Genomic DNA, 15,331 nt, shown 5'->3' with positions numbered 1-15,331 from the left:
AAGCGGGACAAGGACCTGGAGCTGTGGGGGTCCTACAGGCCGATATCCGTATTGAATGTGGACGCCAAACTGCTGGCCAAAATTTTGTCCTCTAGGATTGAGGATTGTGTGTCGGACGCGATTGTGGAGGACCAGACCGCGTTTGTTAAGGGAAGGCAGTTGGAGGCCAATGTAAGAAGGTTGTTAAATGTGATCATGGTGCCCCCATAAGGTAGGGAGGTGGAGGTAGTGATCACAATGGACACAGAGAAGGCTTTTGATCAGTAGAATGGGAATATCTGAGAGACAGTTCGGATTTGGGCGGGGCTTTATTGACTGGGCCAGGTTGCTGTATCAGGCTGCATTGGTGTGTGTGTGTGTGTGTGTGTGTGTGTGTGTGTGTGTGTGTGTGTGTGGGGGGGGGGTTAGTTTAGCTTAGAGTAGGGGGTTAATAAAGGTGGGACCTGTAGGGGAGGAAGACGGCTTTTGCACTATGTTTATAAATTCATGTACATTTCTTATTTTTTGTTGTTGTAAAACCATAAATACCTCAATAAAATGATTTAAAAAAAATAGGGCGTCGAGCAGCACGGTGGCGCAATGGTTAGCACTGCAGCCTCACGGCGCCAAGGTCCCAGGTTCGAGCCCGGCTCTGGATCACCGTCCGTGTGGAGTGTGCACATTCTCCCCGTGTTTGTGTGGGTTTCGCCTCCACAACCCAAAGATGTGCAGGGTAGGTGGATAGGCCAGGCTAAATTGCCCCTTAATTGGAAAAAAATGAATTGGGTACTCTAAACTTTTTTTTTTTTTAAAATAGGGCATCTCCCATTTAAGATGGAGACGAGGAGAAATGTTTTCATTAAGAGGGTAGGTGGTCTCTGGAATTCCCTTCCTCGAGAGCATTGGAGGTGGGGTCATTTAATATTTTTTTAAGGCTGAATTAGAGATTTTGGATCAATAAAGGAGTCAAAAGGTTACCGGTGTAGACAGGAAAGTGAAGCGAGGACAGAGTCAGACATGATCATATCAAATGGCTAACCGACTCGAGGGACCAGATTACACCTGCTCGTAATTTGTATGTTAAACCATATTAAAATATCTACTTGTATGTGAAAACTAATAAAATATGGAATATTCATGTGTCTTTTGGCGTATAAGAGGACACCACCGACTTAGAACAAGGTTACACTCCTAAAAAACCATTTTTGCTAACCCGTTTTCAGCTAAAAAAAATACTATCACGAGCGGGTAGAAATGAACCTGTCGCTTCAAAACAGAGAAAGCTTCTGTAAATTCTTACATGTCTTCAGATAGAAAGTTTTCCTGGTCAATGTGAACGTCAAGATCCTTATTTACGCAGTTCTTGTAAATGGGAACATTCTTGTTGATGGTGGTCTGTTCGGGATTTTAAAAAGTGGAGATATATGTATAGAATTCAGTCACAGTTCATTTCAGAGAAAATGCTGTTCTAAAATAACACAGGTAGCCCTATATACAGCTCCTTCACTGCAAGGGGACATGAACACAGAGCAACGAGTATCCATTTCATTACAAACTGCACAACCTTGGAATTTATAATGGTCTGGATTTTGCCACAAGCAGGAAAGCAAGGGACCTTAGTGCTGACCTCAAAGAAAGCAACCTATAAACATCTAGTGTGATTTATCCCTTATCCCGACAGCAATTTAAAATCTGGCACTGTGGATGTCTTAGTATTTAGCACCAGTGAAATCAGCACGCAGATAAGGAAACACATCATACGCCAGAAAGTTCAAATCACTTTTAGTTTAAAATTTCAGACAGTAAAATAAGTGACTGTAATTGCCAATTTTGGCTTCTACCTTGATCCAAACATTTAAAATTTGTTTTATGGGGAATTTATTATAGGGAAATTTGATATTCAACAAAATTAAAAGCATCCATTCAGGACCATTGAATGTACTGGACGGTGATGGCAAAGTACTGTTAAAAACCTTATTCAACAAGGTCTAATTTTAAGGGCTTTTACTTAGGGACTGCCAGTGTTACAGTAGACAAATTCATCAATCACACTAATAAAACCTTTACAATGCCCCTGTAGTGGAGCTTAGATATATCCATCCAGAAACATAAACAAGAGAAAGATTTGATACATCAGAGGTGAAGGTGGGTACCATTGTCATGTTTGACACTGTTTTGATACACACCCAGGCTTTTCTTTTAAAAAAATTTAAAGGTGGTCATTCTCGAAAGACAGAAAATACTCCAGCCACAATATCGGAGGGATTCTAATTGACCCTCCAACTGAAAAACCCAAATGTTCTATGCTCGAGAAGAATGAGTGACTCATTGGAAGGTGACCAATTGAAGATAAATGTGTAACACAGGCTTTAGATTCTATAATGTTCTACTGGTGATAAAATAGTTCCTTATTTGTCATGAGTAGCACCATTCGAGACTAAATGTACATGAAAATCTCCCAAAACCTGAACTGAAGTGTACAATGTCTGTCCAGAAGTTACTTGTTTTTGAGAAATGAGGGGGAGGGAGGAAGAAATGAGGCATGAAAAATGGGCAATTTGCAGATGAGAAATCCCTTGTGGATTTCAGAGACGATGAGAAGCATTCAGCTAGACACCAGGCCTTTTAGTTATCACCCATCCCATTGCCAAGTGAATCAGAAGCTAGTATCTCAAAAGAAAAAGTATAGTAAGCTGAACAAATGAGGAGTGGTGCACATTTCCACTGAAGATTTCAAAATTAGGGCTGGGATTTTCCATTTAGGAGATTAACCGTTCTCACCAAAACTGAATAGCATGTGATTTGTGTTTCCATTGGGGGGCGCCATTCGTTCAGGACATGCTAAGGGGCCAGCAATCTGCACCCATCAATGGACAGAAATTCCTAAATATTCCTATGGCCTAATTCACTAGAGGATTGAGAATGGTCATGGTAATCCCGGTGATGATACTGCTGGGGTCTGAGGTTCTCCAAGTGGCGGCCAGGTTGGGTTCCCTGATGACCATGGGCTCTCTGAGCATTTACAGGACACAGTGAGTAGTCAGCAGGGCAAACAGCCAGGGGCCTGTAAGTAGCGTTAAAGAGGTACGTTTAAATCACATACTGCAGCAAAAATGGTCAGAGTCAGGCCTTCCGATGCGGGGGAGATGCCTCGAGTCCATGGGCTTGGCACCAAGTCGTTGCCCACTACTACCCCCAGCCCAGGCAGCCAGCCCCCAGCAAGCATGACAATTTTGGAGTTTCCTTCTCGCTCCCCTTCCATAAGCATGGTGCTCAGGCCCTGCTCGCAAATACTTGTACCACCGGCATGACTTCCGCCTAATGCAAATGACTGTTTCCCCTGGACCCTCCAGCAAACTTAGATATCGCCTACAGTGCGTGACCGGAGCATGGCGATGGCACCGGCCGCAAATCACGATTTTTCCATTGCGCGCTACTCTCCGCTCGATTGCATTTGTTATTGTTGGTTCCACAAGCAAAGCGGAGAATTCAGCCCAAAATTTTTCCAAAGATAACAAAATAATTGTTTGTTTTTGATTGGCTCCCAGAGTTACAGCTGTGGAGAGGGAGCAGATGTAAGAAACATCCCTGGCCAAGGTAAACAGTGTCCAACATTCTAACAGCTGCAGGCATACCTACAAGCTGAAAGTAGTGGGAAATAGGCCTGTGGTGCTGCACACTCCCAACAGCAAATGTCATCTTTCGGAAAGAGAGAGAAAGGGAAAACTTCAGAACACTCTGGAAATACTCAGGTCAGAAGTGGATGCAATTTATTTATTTATTTAAAATTTAAGGGGGGGGGGGGCAACGGTAGCACAGTGGTTAGCACAGTTGCTTCACAGCTCCAGGGTTCGATTCCCGGCTTGGGTCACTGTCTGTGTGGAGTCTGCACGTTCGCCCCATATCTGCATGGGTTTCTTCCGGGTGCTCCGGTTTCCTCCCACGAGTCCAAAGATGTGCAGGTTAGGTGGATTGGTCACACTAAATTGCCCTTCGTGTCCAAAAAGGTTAGGTGGGGTTACTGGGATAGGGTGGAGGTGTTATATAGGATAGGCTTAGGTAGGGTACTCTTTCCAAGGGCCGGTGCAGACTCAATGGGCCGAATGGCCTCCTTTGGCACGGTAAGGTTTGTGATCTATGATCTACCCAATTCTTTTTTCCCCCCAATTAAGGGGCAATTTAGTGTGGCCAATCCACCTGACCTGCACATCTTTGGGCTGTGGGGGTGAGACCCACACAAACATGGGGAGAATGTGCAAACTCCACACGGACAGTGACCCGGAGCCGAGATCGAACCCGGGTCCTCGCTGCCGTGAGGAAGCAGTGCTAACCATTGCGCCACCGTGCCATCCCTGAACTTGATCGAATTTATGTCATTTAAACTCAAAACTCTCTCCCTACAGAAGCTCTCTGATATGCTGCTACTTGTGTTGGGGTAAGGCGCCACATCCAAAATAGAAATACAGCTAACACATTCAAGCATTATTTTATTCCACCTGTCGAAATTTGATACCATGCGCATTTTTTACTTATTAAAAAAAAAAACCCACAAGAGTTACTAGAACATATGGCCATTGTTCCACCCTCATCTTCATAGAATGACAGGTTCAGGTACCGTGTTCTCCAACACCACCATCTTTAGCCAATTGAGGCAAAATGGATAGTCTGGTAATATACCTTTTCCTTACTTTAACTCTAGCCATAACATGTTCAATGTGGTGTGTGCACTCAGTACTGACGAACCCACCTCCACTTCATGCAATGGCGATGAAGGAGATAAAAATAACTTGTGTGGAGGCATTCTAACTCCAACCACATGCAAGGTAAATGTGTTAATGTAAAGAACGGCAGCCTGGCACTAAGGATTCATTTCATTACCTTAACTGCTGCAACGTCTTGTTTGCGGCAACGAATAATCACTATAGATTCCAGCAGTTGGTAAAAACCCTAAATGTAAGGAAAATTACTATCAATTTTAGAGCTACACATTTTACATTGCAACAGAAAATACAACAAAACCCAGAACATATCTACAAGACAATTTTAACCCTCAAAATAGAGATTAGATCATTTACAATGAATGTAAATAGGAAGTGTTACAGCATTGTAAAAGCTATTCTGAAGGCAAGTTACCAGCACTTATTAAAATTTAGTTCCATTCTTGGTTATAAATCCATCTTTCTAATAGCCTGAGAAAAAGAATGGCACCAAGAATCTGTCCCAAGCAAAAAGAGAACCCCCAGTAGGAGCAAGCAGAAAACAGATTGCCACCTAGAACCCAGTATCATTTCTAATGATATCTAAATGGGAGTGTCCATCAGGAAGGATTCAGTCTAAGAGGAGTGACAATCCCAGTCAGTGGAGACAGAAGTCAAAGTGTCCCGGTCGTCGCTGTCTTCTGCTCTGATCTGCTGTCGGTGCATAGACCGATCCACATCTGCGACCAGTCTGAATCGGCCTCTGTGCAAAGGTCCACGGCAAGAGTGAGGCAATGTTCTCTGGAACCGGGCTGACCGATTCCTTGTTCCCTTCACCGCCAGTTTCGACCATCTGAAGGTGCTGGAGACACGGTTCGGAGGGACTAGGGCATGTGTTAGAAAAGGAAATGGTGGATCCTGTTGGATGGTTCCCTGAGCAGACTGTCAAGACCATTTGGCAGAGTGCCTCATCGCTAGATCATTCAAACAAGCACTAAGACCTAGTTTGGCTGGTGGTGAGAAAGGCCCTCCCCGTCAGATTCTTCCTACACGCCCGGAGTCTCACCCACCCACATGTTGCCCTTGAAGTGATTGTGGCAGGGAGGAGACCACTGTCCACTTCCTTGAGGAATGCATCTTTGCAAAGGTCTGGAGAGGTGTTTTTTGTCGAGAGTCATTCTGAGCAGCTCCGTGACACAGGACTCTGTGCTCTCAGGTCTGTTCCCAGGGCCGCGGAGACAAACATCGGCTGTTGCTGAGGGGTCAGCAACTCGGTGAAAGGCGCTCTTTGGTCTGCCCGAACCTTATTGGTCTTCCAGCACAAAGAGTTGTCCCCGGCCGAGTGTTGCAGACGGGCACATTCCAAAGTCCAGGACTACGTGCTGTGGGGGACACTAAAGCTTGGGTCAGCCACCGCAGTGGCGCGATGGGGGATGGTCGCTGTCTAGGGCCTTTCAGCCAGTGAACGGATGGGAGGGGAACTGTACTGAACTCCCTCGAGCTGTATGACTCACACTGAATGTGTACAATGAATACTACATGTATCACAATTGTATTGAAGCACCTCAAGAGTACAACTTGATCTATGCAGACAGCTGAAATCCTTTGCACCGTTTGTAACAACCATTTTGAAATGCCTGTGATGTTTCTTGATTGTAATGTCTCAGAGAGCAATATGATGCATGTAGAGAACCAGAATATTATTGCACGGTGTGTGACGGCCATTTTGAAATGTTTGCAATGTTCTTTCAGATGTTTTATGAATAAAGTATTTTTTGGCATAAAAAGAAAACTACAGAAATGGTTTCCTCTATGGGTTTTCTCTGGGTGCCCTGGTTCCTCCCCCACAGTTCAAAGATGTGGTTAGGTGGATTGGCAATGCTAAATTGTGTCCAAAGGTTAGGTGGGATTACAGGGATAGGATCTCTTTCAGAGGTGTGGAGCCAAATGACCTCATCTCCACTGTAGGGATTCTATGACATGGGAGTGGGACTGTACTTATGCAGTAGAGATTTTTAAAAACAGTTCTGCACATTTACAATATTATCTCCTCCTTACCTGCAGTATAAGTCCATCCAACAATGTCTGGTATCTTGGAGGATCTTTCATCACCCTGCCCAGTCTCTGTCTGGCTTCGTTCAACAAATCCTGGAAACCAAATAAAAGCTCCCAATAAGAAGGTTCCAAGTGTCAACCTGGAAAACTAGCAACAGCTGACAACATCCACCACAGACATCTCTGGGGACATGGCCAATCTACATCACCACCAACAATAGTTCTTTTCAATTTCAAAATAATTAAATGAGGGCGTTGTATTTTTGTTTTCTCAAAAGGGAAAAAACTTGCAGCCACGGGGCGGGGATCGAACCCAGGACCTTGTCTGAATTGTTGGCCTGCGAGAGATCAAGCAGGAGCCAAATTGAAATACTGAATAGTGATCGACAATGAGAACCCTGACTAAGTAACTGCCATGTGTTCGATCCGGCAACGTGCTCCGGCAATATCCATCTCCAACTGTAACACCACGACCAGAAGCAAGTTCAAGTTCAACGCCCACTACCAGACGGATGAGCCCAGCTGAGCAGCAGTTACTTCTCCAGACCCAGTAGATCCAGATTCGAACAAAGGCCACTGTTCTTCTGACCCAAGCCGGGTGCCTGAAGTCAAGTACAGATTGTCATAGTTGTTAGGTGTAGTTTAACTCGTAGTGTTTATGTTGCATGTGTAAGTTAATCTTGAGTGTAAATAAAGTACCATTGATCTTGAACTAACTAACTGGTTGTTTGGCTCTTTGATCAATACCCGGTTGAACCTTGTGGCGGTATCATTGATACCTGGCGACTCAGAGCAATATAGTATCGATATGTAAATAAAAGGGCAACCTGATTGACTGCCATATTGATAGCAAGGCAACAATGGTTTGTGAAAATAACCATCCGTTGACTTTGACATGGCATTAATAGGACCAGAGTTATACTGATGCGGACAGATGAACTGAAAAAAAAAAGGCCATTGCGGAGATGAATTAACTAACCATTCGCTTAGTGTCTGTGATCTTTACTCCTTACATGCAGGGAAAATACTATGAAGACGTGCATTTCCTGAACTTCGAGTCTTCATGAAATTGCAGTTTAGTACATTTAATAGATCAGCAATCTTACCGAAATCAGGTCATCTCTGGCTTTGAGGACCTTCAACCTAGCCTGGTTCAGCAAATTGGACATTTGACTAAAAGCAAAAAAGTTACAAAAAACATAGGCAGCACGTCAATTCAAGCACAAGATTTCAGTACACCCAATAGTCAGAATCAAAACAAATTGCATAAAGTGGAATATTCAATTTGTCAACAAAATAATCCCTCCCCACCCACCGAACTTCGACGTTAAGTGGTTACATATTTTAATTAATATGCTCTCCTAATAATTACATGAGTTACGGTATCACCTAAATTAGTAAATCCCATTGATGTACAGCAAGAAATGTTGCAACAGGGCAATTTGAAAAGGACCAAAATATTAACAGACTAATTTTATTTTACTTAGTTCTTACATTTTCTTCTGCTGTTCAATTTGCTTTTCCTTCTTTTCATAATACTCCATGATCTTTAGCCTCTGGGTCTGTACAAGACGGCCCTTTTCAATGTTAAACTCCTCTTCTGCCTGCAAACCAAAGGATTGATTTTAAACATGGCTCCAGTATCAAATGAACAAAATAAGTAGGATTGATAATGCTTTACAAACTTTCACTTGCACGGGCTTCAGAGTGAACTCTGTGCATATTACATAAACCACCCTACACCAAATTCTACATTAAAACAGTTTGTCTTTGCATGCAGTAAAGTTCTCCTTGGTATCGGCAACTGCACAGACCCCTTCACAACTCTGACAATGGCACCCAACTATCCATCAGTGTGAATGATTTCAGAGACTTCCACTGGCAGCCATGGTCTGATCGGTTGCAGATTGCCCGATTAATGGGGGATTTTGATGGATAAAGTGTGAGGAGTGTGGAAGGCGATTGTTACTTCCTTGGATTGGAATCATACAGTTCAATTCGAGAACGCCCTGGCCCAGGAGTTGGAGGAGATTCAGCACAAGGTGAGAGGATGACAGAAGGGGAGGGGGTCATTGTCGATGGTTAATCTGCCAATGGAGCAATTAATGAGTTTTCTGAAGGAGGCATTTCAGCAGCAACAAAAAGGAGATGCAGGGAGACGGTCAAACACGATTAAGGGGGCAGTAGCACCACTTCGTGGGGCCTTGGTTCAGGTGGAAAAGTGCTTGGAAGCCAAAGAGCGATGATTCAATCGTGGAAAAGATGGCGTTCGACCAGAGTGAGTGGATTGTGTCGTTGGAGGAGATGGCGATTCTGGGCGATATCTGTAAGGTGCTGCGTGCGAGAGTGGATGACCAAGAGAATCGGTCTCGGCAGCAAAATTTTCACATTTTGGGCCTGCCGGAGGGAGTGGAGGGAACGACTGCCACGGGCTACGCCGTGAAGATGTTTGCGATGTTGGCGGAGGAGAGGGTCTTCGACAAGGCCCTGGAGGTGGACAGTGCCCACAGGTCCTCGAGGCAAAAGCCACGAGCGGGGGAGCCACTGTGGGCTGTGATTGTCCTCAAACGTACGCAAAGGCACAAAGAAAAGATCTTGAAGTGGGCCAAGGCGAGTTGGAGCTGCAACAGGGAAGGATTCGGATCTAGCAGGACGTTGGTGCCGACCTGATCAAGACAGGGGCAGGGTTAGGCCAAGACAGCACTTTTTCAGCACAAGGTTCAGTTTGGGATGCTGTACTCAGCCAAATTTTGGGGGAACTGGACGGGTCTGATAGAGGGGGTTGGGGGGTTTCAAAAGATGGGACACCACTGCATTTGACATTGGTGGGGAGGATACAGGTGGTAAAGATGAATGTGTTGCCGAGGTTCTTGTTTATTTTTCAATCTCTCCCAATTTTCTTGCCCAAGGCCTTTTTCGAAGGGTGGACGACTTCAGAGTTTGTTTGGGCAGGCAAGATGCCGAGGGATAGGCGGGCCCTGTTGCAAAGGAGACGGCGGGAGGGGGGCTGGCGCTCCCTTACCTCCTGCACTATTATTGGGCAGTGAATGCCGAGAAGATGGGACTAGTGAGGGGGGAAAGGAGGCTTGGATGGGAAGTATGCGAGTAGCCCAGTGGTGGAATCTTCCATTAGGATCCGGAATCAATTGAGGCAGCACAAATTAGGGCATATGGAAAGCATAGGTTTGTACCGCATGGGATGGATGGGATATACGAGGGGGCTGGCAGGAGGAAGGAGGTCAACTCAACCTCCTCTTGTGCGAGGATGAGCCTTGTAAAGTTTAAAGTGGTACATTAGGTTCATATGGCTCAGACCCGGATGAGTAGGTTCTTCCCGAGAAGGCTGGCGAGCCATGTTCACATGATTTGGGAGTGGGCAAAATTTTTGGGAGGAGGTGGTTGAGAGTTTGTCGGGGGTTGTGGGGGTCAGGATGACGCTGGACCCTATGGTGGCGATCTTTGGGGTGTTGGGAGGCGCCGGGACTGCAGGAGGGGAAGGGGGGGGCATGTTGTGGCCTCGCCCCTCTGGTTGCCTAGCGACGGATACTACTGAACTGGAGGTCGCAGCACCGCTAGGAGTCGCGACTTGGTTGGGGGATTTGTCAGGCTGGAGAAGAGAAAATCCTCCCTCAGGTCGGAGGACTTACTTCAGTGGTAGGGAAATTACTGGAGAGAATTCTTCGAGACAGGATCTACTCCCATTTGGAAGCAAATGGACGTATTAGTGAGAGGCAGCACGGTTTTGTGAAGGGGAGGTCGTGTCTCACTAACTTGATCGAGTTTTTCGAGGAGGTCACTAAGATGATTGATGCAGGTAGGGCAGTAGATGTTGTCTATATGGACTTCAGTAAGGCCTTTGACAAGGTCCCTCATGGTAGACTAGTACAAAAGGTGAAGTCACACGGGATCAGGGGTGAACTGGCAAGGTGGATACAGAACTGGCTAGGCCATAGAAGGCAGAGGGTAGCAATGGAGGGATGCTTTTCTAATTGGAGGGCTGTGACCAGTGGTGTTCCACAGGGATCAGTGCTGGGACCTTTGCTCTTTGTAGTATATATAAATGATTTGGAGGAAAATGTAACTGGTCTGATTAGTAAGTTTGCAGACGACACAAAGGTTGGTGGAATTGCGGATAGCGATGAGGACTGTCTGAGGATACAGCAGGATTTAGATTGTCTGGAGACTTGGGCGGAGAGATGGCAGATGGAGTTTAACCTGGACAAATGTGAGGTAATGCATTTTGGAAGGGCTAATGCAGGTAGGGAATATACAGTGAATGGTAGAACCCTCAGGAGTATTGAAAGTCAAAGAGATCTAGGAGTACAGGTCCACAGATCACTGAAAGGGGCTACACAGGTGGAGAAGGTAGTCAAGAAGGCATACGGCATGCTTGCCTTCATTGGCCGGGGCATTGAGTATAAGAATTGGCAAGTCATGTTGCAGCTGTATAGAACCTTAGTTAGGCCACACTTGGAGTATAGTGTTCAATTCTGGTCGCCACACTACCAGAAGGATGTGGAGGCTTTAGAGAGGGTGCAGAAGAGATTTACCAGAATGTTGCCTGGTATGGAGGGCATAAGCTATGAGGAGCGATTGAATAAACTCGGTTTGTTCTCACTGGAACGAAGGAGGTTGAGGGGCGACCTGATAGAGGTATACAAAATTATGAGGGGCATAGACAGAGTGGATAGTCAGAGGCTTTTCCCCAGGGTAGAGGGGTCAATTACTAGGGGGCATAGGTTTAAGGTGAGAGGGGCAAAGTTTAGAGTAGATGTACGAGGCAAGTTTTTTACGCAGAGGGTAGTGGGTGCCTGGAACTCACTACCGGAGGAGGTAGTGGAGGCAGGGACGATAGGGACATTTAAGGGGCATCTTGACAAATATATGAATAGGATGGGAATAGAAGGATACGGACCCAGGAAGTGTAGAAGATTGTAGTTTAGTCGGGCAGTATGGTCGGCACGGGCTTGGAGGGCCGAAGGGCCTGTTCCTGTGCTGTACATTTCTTTGTTCTTTGTTTGTTCTTTGAGGGGTTTTACATGTGTTGGAGGCGGTTTCTGTCTGTGTTTGAGGAAATGCTCATCACAGGAGGGCTGGGGATTAAAAGGGTAGAAAATTTAACCAACTGTTATGTATTTTGCTTATTGTGTGCTATGTTGCTGTGTGTGCGTGTGCATGTGCGTTTGGAATAAAACACTTCTTTTTTTGTAAAGTGAATTATTTCCAACTTAATCTGTAGAAAAGCAACCCAACTAAAATGTGGCTGTCGGCAAATTCAAGGAAGAAATCTTTTTAAAATAAAGAGCCCCAATTATTTTTTTTCCAATTAAGGGGCAATTTAGTGTAGCCAATTCACGTACCCTTTTGGGTTGTGGGGGTGAAACCCACGCTTACACGGGGAGAATGTGCAAACTCCACACGGACAGTGACCCAGAGCCGGGATCGAACCCGGGTCCCTGGCGCTGTGAGACAGCAGTGCTAACCAGTGCGCCGCCCTATACGGGAAGAAATCTAAAGCTGCCTCCCAACAGCTTAATTGGCAAATGCGTCACATGATGTGGTTTGAACCACAATAACAGAAATTGTCTACAGATCTCCGTGCCAAATGTGAATGCTACTTCTGCTGAGGTTAGCCATTCTAAAGCATTTGGTCAAAAGAGGCTCCCTCCTTACTGACTGAATGTCAGTAGCCCTGTTGGAACTGCTCATCTGTAGACGCCAAAACAAAGAGACAACATAAGGTCTGATTTTGATCACCCCTACAGCAAATTAACATTCATGGCTAAACCCACACAGATGTCCAGCAATATATCAGAAGCCTACTTACCAGAGCTACCCTTTGATCCCCTTCGCCCCAAGTGTTATATCTAACCACTTCTTGGAAACAGATAATGTTTTGGCATCAACATGCTATGGTATCGAATTCCACAGGCTCGTCACTCTCTGGGTGAAGGCATTTCTTCTCACTTCTGCCCTAAATAACCTACCCCATAACTTCAGATTGTGACCCTTGGTTCTGGACACACCCACCATCGGGAACGTCAGTCACACCAACCCAAGAATTAATCTGGCAAACCTTCACTACACTCCCTCGAGTGCAAGAGCATCCTTCCTCAGATAGGGAGACCAAAACTGCACTCAATTCACCCACTATTTCTAGAGCCACTTCCTTAAGTAATCAGGGATGTAGATTATCAGGCCCTGGGGATTTATCAGCCTTCAATCCTATCAACTTCCCCAACACAATTTCTCTACGAATACTGATCTCTTTCATTTCCTCCCCCTCATTAAACCCTGCATTCACCAACATTTCTGTTATCTGATTTGTGTCCTCATTTGTGAAGACAGAACCAAAGTATGTTTTAGTTGCTCAGTCATTTCTTTGTCCCCTATTATACATTCCCCTGTTTCGGGCTATAAAGGACCTACATTTGTCTTCACCAATCTTTTTCTCTTCACATACCTATAGAAACTTTTACAGTTGTTTTTTATGTTCCCTGCAAGCTTACTCTTGTACTCTATTTTCCCCTTCTTAAATCAATCCTTTAAATTGTTTTTTTTTTTTTTTAAATTTAAAATACCCCATTCATTTTTTTGTTCAATTGAGGGGCAATTTAGCGTGGCCAATCCACCTAGCCTGCACATCTTTAGGTTGTGGGGTGAGGCCCATGCAGACTCTGGGAGAATGTGGAAACTCCACACAGACAGTGACCTGGGGCTGGGGTCAAAACCTGGTCCTCAGCGCCGTGAGGCAGCAGTGCTAACCACTGCACCACCGTGCCGACCACCCCTTTGCTGAATTCTAAACTGCTCCCAATCCTCAAGACTTGGCGCTTTTCTTTGCCAGTGTGAATGCTCCCTCCTTGGATTGAATACCATCTCTAATTTTCCTTGTAAACCATGGATTGGCCATCTTTGGTTCTCCATGCGCTCCTTGAATGTTTTACATTGCTATCATGGTCATTCCTTTCAGTAACATTGGGGCTGTTTAGCACAGGGCTAAATCGCTGGCTTTGAAAGCAGACCAAGGCAGGCCAGCAGCACGGTTCAATTCCCATACCAGCCTCCCCGAACAGGTGCCGGAATGTGGCGACTAGGGGCTTTTCACAGTAACTTCATTTGATGCCTACTTGTGACAATAAGCGATTTTCATTTCATTCGATCAAAGCCAACTCACACCTCATATTACTGTAGTTTATTTTATTAAGATTCAGGACCCGAGTCTCAGAATCAACTGCGTCACTCTCCAAAGATCACTCACCCCCAAGAGGTCTCGCACAACTAGATAGCCAATGATTCCGTCCTCATTGAACGGTACCCAGTCTAGGATGGCCTGTTCCATAGTTGGCTCCTCTATATATAGCTTGCTAATGACACAATTTACATTATTTTCCAGACGTTGGCACCACTGGTAATGCCAGCATTTCCTGCTCCTCTGAAAGTTACTGTGTGACGGTGATGGGGTTTCCTTCTTGAATGGAACTGGTTTGTTGGGCCTTTTCAGATTGTCTTTAAGAGTCAACAATGGTAATTATCCCCTTTTAATAAAAAAAAGATTACAATTTCTCAAAGTGACGGTAGGATTTGAATTTATGCTTGCTGGATTACTAGATCAGAGGCACAGTCACTATACGGCAAAATGTATTACTGTGCAATGATCAGTTGCTTAGTGATGCACTACCAAGAAGCAACAGAACAATGATATTGTACAATCTTCCATTCTGTGTAGATCTGGGTGTACATTCCCTGGTTGCTATTTGGATAATCTTCTAAATGCTGTTTCTGAAGCTTTGTCGGTACAGTTCTCATTCTTCAATGCAGTTTTCAGGTTTTGAGCACAGAATGAGGAACAGATGAGAAACAATTTGGAGCCATTTGGTAAGACAGCATCTACCACACTCATTGCAGTGTTTAGAACAAACAAAGAACAAAGTAAAGTACAGCACAGGAACAGGCCCTTCGGCCCTCCAAGCCCGTGCCGACCATGCTGCCCGACTAAACTACAATCTTCTACACTTCCTGGGTCCGTATCCCTCTATTCCCATCCTATTCATGTATTTGTCAAGATGCCCCTTAAATGTCACTATCGTCCCTGCTTCCACCACCTCCTCCGGTAGCGGGTTCCAGGCACCCACTACCCTCTGTGTAAAAAACCTGCCTCGTACATCTACTCTAAACCTTGCCCCTCACCTTAAACCTATGCCCCCTAGTAATTGACCCCTCTACCCCGGGGAAAAGCCTCTGACTATCCACTCTGTCTATGCCCCTCAATTTTGTAGACCTCTATCAGGTCGCTCCTCAACCTCCTTCGTTCCAGTGAGAACAAACCAAGTTTATTCAACCGCTCCTCATAGCTAATGCCCTCCATACCAGGCAACATTCTGGTAAATCTCTTCTGCACCCTCTCTAAAGCCTCCACATCCTTCTGGTAGTGTGGCGACCAGAATTGAACACTATACTCCAAGCGTGGCCTAACTAAGGTTCTATACAGCTGCAACATGACTTGCCAATTCTTATACTCAATGCCCCGGCCAATGAAGGCAAGCATGCCGTATGCTTCTTGACTACCTTCTCCACCTGTGTTGCCCCTTTCAGTGACC

General features: G+C 45.3%; 1 protein-coding gene across 1 annotated transcript in view; it reads right to left on the bottom strand.

Annotated features, from left to right (window-relative positions):
- The window catches only part of LOC140396577 (V-type proton ATPase subunit E 1-like), a 44,492-nt gene that overhangs the window by 10,175 nt on the left and 18,986 nt on the right, over positions 1-15,331 (bottom strand). The window contains exons 3-7 of the mRNA XM_072485355.1: positions 8,226-8,335; positions 7,838-7,904; positions 6,735-6,824; positions 4,858-4,926; positions 1,280-1,374 (exon numbers count right to left, since the gene is read on the bottom strand). Coding sequence (XP_072341456.1) covers positions 1,280-1,374; positions 4,858-4,926; positions 6,735-6,824; positions 7,838-7,904; positions 8,226-8,335 — 431 coding nt within the window. The remainder of the gene's footprint in view (positions 1-1,279; positions 1,375-4,857; positions 4,927-6,734; positions 6,825-7,837; positions 7,905-8,225; positions 8,336-15,331) is intronic.

This window comes from Scyliorhinus torazame, chromosome 19, assembly GCF_047496885.1.
Source record: "Scyliorhinus torazame isolate Kashiwa2021f chromosome 19, sScyTor2.1, whole genome shotgun sequence".
NCBI classification, from domain to species: Eukaryota; Metazoa; Chordata; class Chondrichthyes; order Carcharhiniformes; family Scyliorhinidae; genus Scyliorhinus; species Scyliorhinus torazame.
Note: the sequence above shows the minus strand (reverse complement) of the source record. Positions and strands in the feature narration are given on the sequence as shown.